Source organism: Nothobranchius furzeri, chromosome 11, assembly GCF_043380555.1.
Source record: "Nothobranchius furzeri strain GRZ-AD chromosome 11, NfurGRZ-RIMD1, whole genome shotgun sequence".
NCBI lineage: Eukaryota > Metazoa > Chordata > Actinopteri > Cyprinodontiformes > Nothobranchiidae > Nothobranchius > Nothobranchius furzeri.
The window spans coordinates 45,204,726-45,219,829 of record NC_091751.1 but is presented as its reverse complement, the minus strand read 5'-3'; the positions used below and the strand labels follow the sequence as shown (position 1 = coordinate 45,219,829).

Here is a 15,104-nt window from a genome sequence, read left to right as displayed (position 1 = left end):
TACAGGGCGCGGCCATGATGTAGGTGAAAGCTGGTGTGTAAATGACAAACGAGGCTTGGGTGCCACCCGGGCGGTAAGTTGTCAAGTATTTACCGCCCGACGAGAAAATTTAGCGCCATTGGCGCTCGGGCGCTTTAAAGGTCCACCCCTGATATATATATATATATATATATATATATATATATGTGTGTGTGTGTGTGTGTGCGCATGTGTGTGTGTGTGCGCGTGTGTGTGTGTTAAAACGCTAAATTAACCACAAAGTTCACATGCATTGAAATAGTACACAGTTAGACAGTAGGGTTGTCACGGTAACCAGTGTTTATGTTTATGTTTATTTATTTAGCAGACGCTTTTATCCAAAGCGACTTACAATTTATAACCTATAGGGCATGTTGTGATCTGTGGGGGAAACCGGAGTACCCGGAGGAAACCCACGCATGCATGGGGAGAACACGCAACTCCACGCAAAAAGGCTGCAGCCGAGTTTCGAACCTGCAACCTTCGTGCTGCGAGGCAACAGTGCTAATAACTGCGCCACCATGCAGCCCAGTGTAGCGGTAAACCCCGGTAAAAAAGTTGACAATAATAATAACCGTCTTGTTTTTAAAAAAATATATTATCTCGGTGGATTACCGTGGCTGCGGTGTTGGCGCCGTGACCCTTACCAGCCACCGTATCATCTGCTGAAGTTGTCGGTGGCACATGCGCACTTTGTTGTTTACAGCCAAAACTTTCTCGAAGCTAAAGCTGAAATAATGGCCAAAGGAGGAGACGGCAGCACTCAGGACATTTATTATCCCTCAAAGAAGACAAAGTCGGAAGTATAGGCGTTTTTTGGATATTTGAAGAATGCCAAGGTACAGTTGATAGAAGATGGCTATCCTGTTTGTAGCACAAGCAGGAAAAAGTGTCTATGAAAGGCAGCAACGCCTCAAATCTCATGACACATCTGCAGGACCATCACCCAACACAGCACTCAACTGAGACTGTTCTAGTAAGGGTGCATAATGACCTCCTAATGGCTGCTGATGCAGCGAAATGCTCTGTCATGGTCCTGCTTGACCTCAGTGCAGCTTTTGGCACTGTAGACCACAACGTTCTACTAAACAGGTTAAAGGCCCTGGCTGGGATTCTGCTCTAGACTGGCTCTCTTCTTATCTCACCAACAGAACATTCACAGTGAAGTCCGAAACCTTCTCTTCAGATACTGCCTCTCCAACATGCGGGGTCCCACAAGGTTCAGTTCTAGGGCCTCTAATATTCGCATTCTATATTCTTCCCCTAGCTGGCATCATTCAGTCTTTCCCAGACATGTCCTACCACATCTTTGCTGACGATATACAGCTCTACATGTCCTTTGTGCCACACCAGTTGGACAGGCTGGCCACCCTTGTACTCTGCCTGACCCAGATCAGTAATTGGCTGTCCAGCAACTTTCTTGTCCTCAATGCTAACAAGACAGAGACCCTGATCGCTGCACCCCCGGAACTTCAGCCAAAAATCGAGCAAGAAATTGCCCCTTTTTGCCCATCAGCCAAGGCCAACAGAAACCTGGGAGTTATTTTTAATCCAGCTTTAAGTTTAGACTCACACGTCAAAACCATCTCCCGCTCTTGTTTCTTTCAACTGAGAAACAAAAGTCCGTAAACTGGTTTCTACTGCAGATCTGGAAAAAATCATCCATGCCTTTGTGTCATCATGCTTAGACTATTGTAACGCTCTTTTTACTGGTCTCAGCAAAACCTCCCTCTCACGCCTTCAAGCCACCCAAAATGCAGCAGCCAGACTCGTAACCAAATCCAGCAGACGAGCTCACATCACTCCAGTTTTACAGTCCCTCCACTGGCTCCCAGTAGAATGTAGAATACAGTTTAAAGTTTTAGTCCTGACCTATAGAGCTCTTAACAACCAGGCTCCAAGCTACCTATCTGAGCTTTTATCCCCACACACCACCTCACGGAACCTTAGATCCACATCTGAAAACCTCCTGGCTGTTCCTCGAACCAGACTGAAAACCAAAGGGGACAGGGCCTTTCAGACTATTGCACCCAGACTTTGGAACAGTCTGCCTTCAAATCTCCGTCTCTCTAACACTGTAGAGGTCTTTAAAAATCATCTAAAAACTCATCTTTTCATCCAGGCGTTCCCTCCCTAAATGTTCTAAAAGATGGCTTTGTTCGGGTTCACACCTTCACTTTGTTTTTACTCATGATTTTATTCACTATTTTATAACTGCTATTGTTTTTCTGATGTTTTTATTGGTTAGAGGTATTTGCCCTGATCTTATTCATGTTGTACAGCGCTTTGTGATTTATATCTGTGAAAGGCGCTCTATAAATAAACTTTTACTTACTTACTTACTTACTTAAGCCGGGCGTACACTGTGCGACTTTTTCACTTTTTTGAGCCGATTTTCCAGTCGTGCGAGAATCCACGACATCGGGGCGAGTTTTGCGCCGAGCGTCGTGTAGTGTACAGGGGGTTACGAGAGGCGATTAACACCACGTGACCAGCCGCCGATCAGCAGTCGTGAGGTCGCAGGGACTTCTGGTGTGTTTAATATTTCGCTCGTCCCTCGTGAGGGTATCGCACTGTTGAAGCGGCGCTGCGAGCAGCTACGAGCAGCTACGATCCAAAAAAGTATCAGAACCGCTCACGGCGCATGCGCGCGCAATCCTGCATCAACGCCGGTCGCTCGCTATTTCCCTAATAACACACGCTGTTCGTTTTTGTTTCTGCACGTTTTTTTTACTCACAAAGATTGTCAAGAAAGCGTGTTTGTCGTGTTCATGTCAAATTAAACTGATCACAAAACACAGATTTACTTTCTTTATTTCGTTTCCTCATCCAACCCCCATAAATCCCTGTGTGTCCTCCTGCAGCACTCCCGAAGGACAACAGGCAAGACAAAAAAGTCTGACGTGTTGAGTAAAAACGGCTATTTTCAGCACATTTTTAGGGCCGACGTGTTGCTACCAGACGTACAGTGTGAGCAGTCAGGTCGCATGCGAGAACTGGGTCGTACAGTGTGAGCACACGACTCGTGAGATCTGCTCTGCGAGGAAGTCGTACAGTTTGAGCTGAAGCTGAACGCTGCGAGTGAAAAAGTCGCACAGTGTACGCCCGGTTACTTACCCACAACTCTACAGTCAGCGCAAGGCAAGCTAACGTTAGCATTTTAGCTAAAATGCGTGATCCGAGGATTTGTGTTGAGGGAGAATGCAACGAGTCGCTATATAAAGCAGCCGCAGCGCCGCTACCTGCATATAAACTGTGTCGCGGACACCCCCATGTTGAAATGACGCTATGCATTACGGGGCTCCCAGGGGCAGATAAGAGTTGGTCTCTCTCCAAGAATAATTATGAATTTAACAATGATTACTGCCTGATGACATTTCCCAAAATCTGCAAAGCTCACTGGAAGGACACAAACCGAGGACAATATTTTCCTGATATAGGGTTTATTACTCAAGTAAGGGTAAAAAAAAGTATCTGATTAGAAGGCTACTTGAGTAGCCTGGCAAGCCAGACTAAATAAATGTATTATTTATTCTTCTTATTCATTCTTTGCAAAGCAAGAATTTGGTCTAGTTCACTAGGCTACTACTTGAGTACTGAGTGTCATCTGATCTAATATTTTTAAAATGATGACATCAAACAGACAAAAAATAAGAAGTTATGGGCAAATATTGGTATTTTAAAGGCTAAAGGGGAAAAATATAAACAAACAAACAACATAATTACAAAATAACAAATTTTAGGCAAAATTTAGACACAAACTGAAGACAATATTTTCCTGATATACAGGGTTTATTTAGTTGTCTGAAAATGTAACACGTTTAAAAAAATACAGAAAACCATGATAATTTTGGTCACAATAACCATGAGGTTAAATTTTCACACTGTGACAACCCTATTAGACAGTAGTTAGTGCTCAATCTCTGCTGCAATAATCTAGAGATTTCTTGTTTTGCTATTGGTGGTGAGTTGATAAAGGTATGCTAGCAGCAGTGGCTGTGTTGGATGCAGGGACTGCATTGAAGGGACAAAGGTTAGCATTTATCAGGCTGAGTGAGTCTGCAGGAACTGTAAACAAAATGTTTTGTTCCCCATAAAGTAAGTAGTCTGAGAATTAGCATTTGTATTTGGAGGACAGCTTTGCTTGTGGCTGCGGGCATCGCAGGAATGCAACAATAAACCCTTTTAACAGCCTCTGACATTCACCAACCCAGGTGATAAGAATGAATGGGGTCCATCTGTGACTGCCCAGAGTCATTTTTATGTTTGCAGTTGCACACGGTCAGTTTCTACATAAGTCAAATATTGGTCTTACTTCTAAGGAAATGTGTTGCAAGCCTGCTCTTATGACCTTTACAGTGAATTTGACCATTGATTAAGACCAGCATAGTAAATTTGACGTCGCAGAGTTCCCTTGTCAAAAACACCTGGAAGCTCAGTGAAAAGTTGCTTTGACCTTTTTTGTGGGGGGTGGGGGGCAAAAACAAAACTAGCTTGTGTTCAGTTAGTTTGCCATTGCTATATTCTGTAAGATCACTCCTAAAGTATTTATTAAACAAGTTGCCAGATAATTTTGCCACATGCAAAACAATTTGTTGTTATGATGAGCCTTTAGATTGTCCCTTTATGTGCATTAAAATGCAGCTGTCAAATTGAATTAACAGACTGTTTTAAGCTCAAAAGAATGATAATCCTTTAAGTGATTGATTTTAGTTGACTTTGTTTAGAAGGTGTCAGAGGTTCATTTATATTTTTTATGATTGTTTGATCTTTGGAAACCATCTACACTGTTCAGCTTTTCCTCTGAAATCCAACCCGATACTCCGAACTGAAAATACCTTTGTGTCGACATGCCACACGCAGATAAAGACAGTAAAAACATTTTAATTGTTTCAGACAGATTAACAGAATCTCCTCCCACCTGCAGTTTTAGCCATTTGCATGCCGTTTTGTGCTGTATATGAAGTGTGTAAGCTGACGTAAAACTGAAATTTACCCTGTTGCATAATAAAGTTTTACCCAAGAGGCATTTGTTAAGGAAGAGATGGGCACACACGCTCTCACCTTTTTCAGATTGGGGAATACAGAGATGTCATCAAACCAGTTTGAGCGAGAATCTTGAGACATAAATCAAAACATGTTGTGTAATTGAATTGCAAACCCCCCCCCCCCCCCCCCCAAACCCATCTCAGACTTGAACGTACCACAGACGGGAAATGTAGAACCCGGACCTCACTCGGGCCTCACACTGGCTGGTTTCATAAGCCCAACTGACCAGGGTTGTAGTTGGGAATTCTTCTGAGCTACTTGTTGGTCGCTGTCCAGCTCAGCTTGATGGAAAGTTTCACTTAATAATGGAAGCTTATATTCAGTGGCCATGTGACTTGGTTTAATTTATTTGACTGGACTGCTAAGAATCATTTCATCCATGCATCTTTTTTCTTTTTCTTCCAATTTGAGCTGCAACCATCAAAAGAGTCTCTTAAGTTTTCTTTTTTAATTTGCAACAAGAAATGATGTCTGGATAGGAATTTGTAATAAAAGTATGAGATTGTATTTCATGTTCTTGGGGTGGGTTAAACCATCAGCAGCTTATTGTAGCTGTTGAGGTCTCAGCTTGGTTCAGCCCAGCTCAGGTTGTGTTATTTTTGTTCCTTTTGATAACACGTTGCTGAACCATGATCATCAAACAGCAGGAGCTCACCATGAAGCCTCCGGCACCCTGTTGTGGGCCGCTCTAGTCAGAGCAAGTCTGGTGGTCAGGCTGCAGTCCAGCCAGCTAGCAGCTTTGATTTACACTTCCTGACAAGAAGAGCAGTTGTAAGGTGATGAAACTGCTGTCCTCACACAGCGTGTATGCAGTACCAGCACCTACTGCTGTCTCAGGTACTAAACGCTGCAAGTGCGTTTGACATGTACACAAAAGAGTCTTTCACTTGTCCAACGCAACAGTAGTCGTCATATACCAAGGTGACAGGTTCATATTTGAGAATTTTGTACTTTGATAACCGAGCTATGTGACACACAAGCTAACCTTGTCCTATCACATCTTTACCTTTAGCACAGTGCCTTCGTTGGAAGGAAATGTGCTTGTTGTTGTCCTTTCACACTTAGGAGGTAATTATTATCTCACTGCAAGTGTTGTCCTAAACACCCACATGAATTCAAAGTTCTTTCAATGGTCATTATGAGTGTGGATGATTACCTTTTTAAATGAGCTGTTTCAGCGTGACACTTGACATTTTAGTGTTGCATTATTGAGCTGCCTCACAGCGTTTTCAGAACAACATGTGTTGTTGATCCAAAATGATCGTGGAAATTTGTTTAGATAGGAGTTTTTGAGTTCGTTTAAAGAAAATGCAATGCTAATCAGCAGAGTGAGTAATGTTTAGTTGAATTTATAACAGTATTTTCCCAAAGCCATGGAGTTTGTGGTTGTTATTTTCTACTCATTACAACCACAGTTTAAATACACAGACCTGTTTTTCTTTCTTTTTTTTTTACCTTGTGTTTTAAGTGCATTCATATTAAAAATAGCCTCAAGTCTTGATTCAAAATTGTCTAATTTATGGTTCTGTGTCACATTCTAGCCCATTTCCATTTGAAGAAATCACTTAAATGATAATTAAGCAGGTTAAATAGTTTCCACTAATTGCAGGCTATTTTGCTTTTAAAACCCCTTTGTTTCATGTTATTTTAGAAACATGTTTTGGTGCATTTTGGTCTGTCTTTGCTTAGTTTTCTTTTAGGTGGTAAAGAAAACAGCGCTGCAAAACCATGAAAAGGGAAGTGTTGCAATCACAGTGTGTTGGTGTTCCTGTGTGTGTACTGAGGCCCCACTTCTCTACAAATATACACCAACACACTTAACAACCCTCAGCCCCTCCATCCACATCCACTTAACATCTCTAGATCAGAAATCGCCAGGGCTTGTTGATGCTTGCAGATGTAGTGAGAGTATGTGGGTTTGTGCTGCTCGCTTCAAAGTGGACGGACCGTCTCGCTCAGCCTTTCAAGAGCCGACTGGAACACATAATCACAGTATTTCTCTTCAGCACAAGTACATATCAATATAATTTCTATTTATCTTTTAACCTGATTTATGTGATGCTTTTGCATGAAGAACTCTGGGTTTACAATGAAGACTTTAACATCTGCTGCGGCAAATTTAGCAGCTTTCCTGGATTATTGTGCAGAATTCTGACGTAAAGCTTTCATAGATTGGGTCATGGAGGTCAGCTGTCAGATCTTGTCGGTGGATTTTACCTCACCCCGCTTCTCTAATGTAATCAAGCGCCATGGATTTCCTTTATGGCTCATTGACTGTGATTGTGGCTAGATAAATGTGAAACAGACCACCTTCGAACGTCACCCTCTGAATCTGAAAGCAGTTCTGTGTCAGAGCGATAAATCTGGGAGTTGATAAGGGAAAATTAATTAAAAGTAATCCGTTTTAAAACAGAAATGATTGTCATTTGGATTGCTTTTCTTAATATTGTTGTAACATAAAAGTAATCCAGCTGTCTTTGTGTTTTAGACTGCCGATCAAACTGACATAACACAAGTTTGGATTTTGACAGTACATTTTAACATAGTATTATAAGTTCAAACAGGGTTAAGTACACCCATAATTTTATTAAATAGTACTCTGTGAATTTATTCAAAAGTCCAAAACTCAAAAGTTACCACAAATTATTATAATTTTCCCAAACTAGAGAGTCTGAAGCCAAGAAATACTTGACTTTTTCAACAAAGAAAGTCATAGACCACACTAACTGTTCAATATAAAATCACATTATTATTTCCTTTGCAACGTAATAAAAATTGCATGAATGTTCACTAAACTCTGAATTAAGATGAAAACTATTATTAATGGTAGGAATAAGTGATGGTGAGTTCATGGATCGAGAGAAATGTCAGAATTTTTATTAACACATATTGACCAAATTACAATTAAGCTAAGCACGTGGGTCAATTTGGTCAATTTCAAGATTTTTTTTTTGTTGTTAAAAAATGAGGAGAAAATTATTTATGGTGTGCACACAACCACCTGAGTTAAAGATCTTCTCCTCTAATGGCACAAATCAATTATTCAGAGCCCCTTGGCTGTTTACAGCTACAATAGAAAATGTATGGAGACCTGGAGCTTGCCTCGTCACCATAGAAACCTTTGTAATGTCTCCCAGATTTTTCTTTACAGCAATGCAGAGAGCTTTCAGAATTGGGGGGGCACCTGGTTTGTTTTGCTCAAGTTGTGTCATGTCGTCACGGGGCTGAGTTCTGTTTCTTAAATTCTTTCTTCTGCCAAAATTTAGTTCACAAGTCAGAGAGGCAGCTCGCACAGCGTTTCTACTGCTGCTGCTCCGAAATTCCTCACTTACACACCAAGACTGCTATGTTCCAGTGTGAGCCACTATCGGTACGACTGGTGTGTATTAGATTCTCTATTGGGAATGTGCTGCTAAAAATACTGGCCTGGCTGAAAGTGTACACTGATAGAAGCATGGACTCGCCGCCCTGCGATGATTCGTCTTTTCCACTTGAGAAAGAAAACCTCTTTTGAGGTTCCGAATGGTGGTTATTGGACGGAGTGTATTTACTGTTGAGTTCCTGACAAATACTGTTAGTTTTACCTCAAAATAAAATAATAATACTCAATAGGATTAAAGTACACTCTTAACAAACAATGTATGTTATGTTAAAAGAGCAAATCTGTACTTTTTAATGTGCTGAGCTGCTTTGGATAATTATAAACTGCTAAGATCTTTAAGTGTTTAGAAACAAGCCTTGAAGTTGTAGGTTGAACTCGACATAATTGCAGCAGACTGAGCTCTCTGGTTGAGGTCATGAAGGGAGGTGCTTGAGTTCAAACTTTCACTGCCAGGCAGTGTGTGCTAGTGTTATGTTATGAGTTGCTGCCATAATGAGGCACACTTTTGGTTGTTCTGCCCCCCTCTCCACATGGCTGGCTGGATGGCCCCCGTTGTAATGGTGGGCTAGACAGTAAACACATTAGTCCCCTCACCAGGCCACACACCTCCAGCTGTGTTCATGACTTGTGAACTGGAAAACTGAGTATGGAATGTCCCACATGGCACCTGCAGAGGAAATGGCCTTTATTAGAATCGTTGTTGTTGTTTGGTAACACAAAACATATGCTCAAGTGATTTAAAAAAAGAGAAAGTTGAGGGAATATTAGTTTTCCTATTATTGTGTACACCTGCAAAAAATCTTACATTTAGTTATTTTTATCAACACCTCTCTAAACCTTCTTTCTACCTTGTAAGACCTGTTGATGTCTGATAATCTTCAGTATTTGTTTTTCCTTCGTGATCCTCTACAGCATTACCTGTTTTCCGTGTCTTATCAGTGCCAGGCCAAAAATATTAAGCTTTCTAAACAAACTAAAAACTGTGTGATATTTTGCAGTGGTTGTGACACGTTGAACCCTAATAATACTGTTCACAATGGCCAGGTCTCGTGACTGACACGGGCAAACCGATTTTTGAAAATAATCCTAAGAGAAGTGAATAAATTCAAAACAGAAGTTGAATGGCAGCATTGTTTGTTGAGTTGGGACAGAAACCACATTGATATTTGTTTGTACCAGGGAAGGAGAAAACTACGGAGACAAAAGTTGCTTCAAGAGGAGAAAACTGTAAAATTTTATAGTTGTTTAGGCATAAAAATGCTTATTTGCACAACACCTAAGTAAGCAACTTCACTTGAGCAGCTAACCTTAAAAAAATTCTGATGATGTTTTTCTCATTTCTCATTGGGCTGCTAATCTTGGTTGCTATTTGGAGAAACAAATTTGCAAGAAAGAAAAATTTGTTTTGGATCACACTTTATACATAAACACTGTAACCATGAATTCACACTGGAGGTATCAGCGGCGAGGGACAGTTTACTCGCATGTTTCACTGTGCGTCAATCCAAACCAGGAAAGCAACTCAGCTGGTTTGTTTATGCCATCTGCCATTGAATGAAAAAGAAGGAGGAAGTCAACGTTTGATATCGCTGGCTGATGTCCTATGTAATGTTGTGCCTCTGCAAGATTTAAAGCCAAGAAAAACACACTGTTGCACTTTTCAAAAGATGCAGTACATAACATGTTAGGTCACATATTTTGACGTAATATACATAGATAAGAAATCGCTTATCTGCAGTAATATTTTATTTTGACAATAACTGGACATTTTACACTGAAACCTTGTGTGATTTCATATCTATCTCTGTTAATTGCATAAATTTACGTGTCCCAGAAGTGGCTCGCGGTAAAAAATATAACCTAACCTATCTTGAGCGGAGCGGCTCAGCGAGCTGCTTCTGGGAAATGCCTGAAATGTTTTGCGCTGCAATCTCAACCCTATGGATTATAGTAAATTCTATTTGAAGTAGCGACGTTCCGCTGCCGTTCTGCACCGCTGATGCCTCCAGTGTAGATTTGGGGCAATGTGTAATGAAAAAGCCATATTTACTTAGACACCTGCATGATATTAATTTAAGTATTTGTTTTCTTTTTGCTTTTTGGCTTCTAATTTTCTTAGTTAGCCTCTATTTATCACTGACGCTGTGCCCAGTATATTAGATTTCTTGTTTTATGGTCCTTTGGTTCATAGTTTGCTGACTCTTTCCAAAGAAAGTTAAATAGCAAAGAATTCACCTCTAACTTGTTATGGTAAATGACCTGTATTTGATATAGTGCCATTTAGAGTCTTGGAACCCCCCAAGATGCTTTACAACACAATCAGTCATTCACCCATTCACACCCTGGTGGTAATGAGCTACATTGTAGCCACAGCTGCACACAGACAGAGGTGAGTCTGTCGTACACAGGCACCACTGGTCCTTCCGAACACCACCAGCAGGTAAGTTGGGTTAAGTGTCTTGCCCAAGGACACAACAGCAACAGACTGAGGGGGGCTCAAACCTGCAACCTTCAAATTACTGGGCGAGCTCTTAACTCCTATGCCACCGCCGCCCACGTTATGTTTTTCTGATAGGGACAGTGATGTAAACAATGGAGCAAAAGTGATCAAAAACATCCTTTTCTGCATTATTATTTAATGTCGGGCATAAAGGTTTGAGACAAAAAAAAGCAGAATGCCACTTAAAATCTAAATTTCTCAGCTTTTGTTGGCTAAATAAACCATTTTCAATAAAGTTAAATCTAGTATTAAAGTTTTTTATTGCGTCACTGTAAAACAGTACAGCTGGATCTGACTGAGACAGAAAAATGAAACCCGACTGTGCAAGAACACAGATGAGGAATCCTCATCAAGCAGGATTTGTGTGTCTGGGTGAGGACCGACAAAGCTACAAATCTGCTGCTGTTGCACCGCGTGACCATTAGTGATACAGTTGCCTTCACAGACACATATTTTTAATTCATTAGCTAATGTTTTTATGGCGTTTGGTTGCAGAAGCAGCTCCACAACACAGTGTAACCAAGGATGATTACATCCTCTCTGATGACGGCGCTCCATATTTGACAGTAGCTCCCATCCAGAAATGTAGTTTCTAAACAAAATGTCAGTGAAGTTGGTCTGTTCTTCTTCAAAAACAGCCACATATTTATAAACAATATATCCTCTCTAATTATCTAAATGTTGATCATTTTCCATTTTGTGTAATGTGTCTCATGTTCAGCAGCTGTGAACCACAAATGTACAGATATGGTTTAGCCTTATTTTACCAGTTTTCTGTTACAAACAGTGAGATAGTGTCTAAAAATATGTTTGTTTTTCCTCATTTTCCTCAGTTTGTCCCAGCAAGGACATTCGGAATAATGTGACCAACCTGCGGACCCTTGAGAACTGTACTGTGATTGAAGGCCATCTGAAGATCTTACTCATGTTCAGGACCAAGCCAGAGGACTTCCGAGGCGTCAGTTTCCCCAAGCTGAGAGTGGTCACTGACTACCTGTTGCTCTTCAGAGTTTACGGCCTGGAGAGCCTCAGCAATCTGTTCCCAAACCTGACGGTCATCAGAGGCAACAACCTGTTCTTCAACTACGCTTTGGTGGTGTTTGAGATGCTCCAGCTGCGAGAGATCGGCCTCCATAGCTTGATGAATATCACCAGGGGAGCTGTGAGGATTGAGAAGAACCCAGATCTCTGCTATCTTTCCACACTGGACTGGTCCAAGGTCCTTGACTCGGTGGAGGACAACTATATCATGGCCAACAAAAATGACAGAGAGTGCGGTGATGTCTGCCCAGGGGCGGCCGTAGGGAAGACCACCTGCCAGGCGACAACCATCAATGGGCACTTCAGCGAGCGCTGCTGGACACAAAATCACTGTCAGAGAAGTAAGTCGCATTTTCTTAATGATCAATTACGAATATACATTTTTGAATATTCTTTGAGGAGTTGGGGGATGGGGTGAGGGAGCGTTAAAGGGATATCAGAAATAAACATAAAATTAGTAAAAACATCAAATTTAAATGTAAGATATTTGATAGCTGCCATATTATTGTTAATAAAGCTAAAACTATTATTTTCTTTTTTACTACTATGCAAAAAATCTGATCTTTTCTAAAATATTCAATAAACAGACTTAACAAACGTGTATGCATTTATAATGTATATTCTGTAATGGGATAGATACTGAAACATGCACATGGCACATTGCACATTATATCACGGTAAATACTCTAGAGGAAACCATGAATGGTTCTAATTTTAGAAGGAAACACCTGAGTTTGTAGTTAAAAAAAGATGAGTGCACTACAAAAATAGGTCAAAGAACAGAGAGAAACCACAAGAATTGAAGAGTTGGCACATTGATGCAGAGGAACTATTGTAGGTAGAATATGTATTACATTCATAAAAAAATGTTTTTGGCATTTTTAAACTCACAGTAAAAGCAACCATATTTGAAAAACAATAATTCAAGTGAAACGATAAAACAGCATACGGGGAAAATAACTTTAACATACGCGCCACGTTTCCATAAAGAATATCATGTTTGAACTTCTTCTGTGTTTGCAAATCAGTCCGTGCATCATGTTGCTCGAAGAGTCACATGCGTAAATGCATCACCCATCCTCGTTTGTTACAGTGACTATTGGCAGTTGGAAAAAATCATACAAATTGCACAACCCTACGCATGACGTAGCAACGGCCCTATCCACCTGTCTGCAGCCGCTGGGCAGACATGCAGCGGATTTGCAGCTGACACAAGAAAATGCATGTATGAAGCAAAAACTGCTTTGAAGTTGTTTTTCAAGAGGAAATAAAACATATAACATGGTCAAAAGCTCCAAAAAGTGCATGATATGGTCCATTTAACTATGAATATTTTTTAATAGTCTATTATTTATTTTGCCTTCAAATATCTAGATCTTAGTATAAATAATAAATTGTAAAATTGCTAAAAAAAATTAAATAGAAAGTCCTGCCAGGCTGAAGTCTGAATTAGTTTAGTTTGGACTAGTCATCCTTTGCATAAACCTCAACATATTTCCAAAACAAGTAAATAGAATAACATCAAACTTTTTTTTCCTTACAAGACCACCAAAATAGTTTATTTCCTGCAAATAAATGGAACTTCTATTGAACTGTTATGTTATTTAAAGTGTTTTTCTTCTACTATAATTATTTCTCAGTTTTGTATAGTTCTGAATCTATAAATCATTACAGCTCCTCATTTACAAAACCAGCATTTTTCCTGGTCAGTAATTAAATTAGCTGAATGTTTAATTTAATTTGCTTTGACAGGGTTTCTTGTGTTCTGAAGATCCTTACGTTGTAAAGTATTTTCAGTTACCACATTCAGTAGAAGATGTGGTTTATAACACAAACTTGCCTAACAGGTAGAATTGGAAGAAGGCGGTTTTTGTAGTTTTTGATGTTGAAATGTAAGAACAGTGAGTCAAGTCTTCCAAGTCAAGTAAGCCAAGGTAAAAGTATTTTGAACCTGAAACACCTTACCGTGTGAATGTTTTCTCTCCGTGCATCACAGTGTCATTTATCCTGTGAAGGTTTGACACATTTAAATTTGCTCTCTTCTTGGTGCGTTAACTGTAAAACGACAGTCAGATCCATATCGGACTACTAAAGAGTTAAAGTGTCAAGTTTGCAGCTGTTAGAGATCATTGCAGCAACTTATTTCCACCAGATTTTAAAACTGATCTAGGTCTTGTTGATGTTTTCTGACACCTGTTTTGAGCAGTAGCTGAATTTTCTAGTTTCTTCCAGAAGTCACAGTAGGGAAAATTTCATAATGGTGTGCTAGTTTAGAATCGTGAATCAGGCCCAGAAGATGACAGGCGAGAACTGATCTCCAATCAGGAGGGGGTATTCTGTTCCTGCAGGGCCTGTGGTCCTGTGGTCTGAGACCTGCGGTTTTTAGCCTACTTTCACTAAAACATGAAAAGACCCGTTAAGCACCAGCTAGAACCACAGAACAGAGTGTAAGGCTCGCTCTTCTTTTCTGATCTACTGTGGTGCTGCTCTTTGGCATAAAAGTGATACGTTTCCACTTTGTTCACATCGAATTTAATGTGCATGCTTATTAATTAAAGATGCTTGTTGATATGCATTGAACTTTGCAGCAGACTTTCTATGTGCAGTCACATTTCTATATGTCAGTAAAACAATATATGCTAAAAAAGTTAGCATTCATCCCTTGTTTTGAGTTAATCTTTCTTTCCTGCTTTTATAGCTGGGGTGATTATAGTTTTGCCAAGAGCAGCCACTGTTGTTCTTACACCAAATTGGAAAATTCCATCTAGCAAAGTGGAAAAGGAAAGTTCCATGACAACTTTTTAATAAAAGTTTATTACTTTTGAACTAACCAAACGAACAAACTGACTAGATGAAATACTCTAGTATTTGTTATTTTATGAATTGGCTATTTGATGTTCAGCAGTGGTTGGATCACAAAGAAATTGGATCTGACGTGTCATTTGGAAAGCTGACAGCACCAAAAAAAAAAAAAGGAACTGCTAACACCCTGAAGTTATTTCTCAACACCTGTCGCTACCTAGCAACAGTTATGCAGCTATTTGATTAATTCTCAGTATTTTTGACCACAGGAGCAGTTTAAATAAAATGGCACCACTTAATTAATCACTCCTT

At 40.1% G+C, this 15,104-nt stretch overlaps 1 protein-coding gene across 1 annotated transcript in view; it reads left to right on the top strand.

Moving 5' to 3' along the window:
• insra (insulin receptor a) overlaps positions 1-15,104 on the top strand; it is a 57,832-nt gene that overhangs the window by 4,221 nt on the left and 38,507 nt on the right. The window contains exon 2 of the mRNA XM_015956339.3: positions 11,783-12,331. Within this exon, the coding sequence (XP_015811825.1) occupies positions 11,783-12,331 (549 nt within the window). The remainder of the gene's footprint in view (positions 1-11,782; positions 12,332-15,104) is intronic.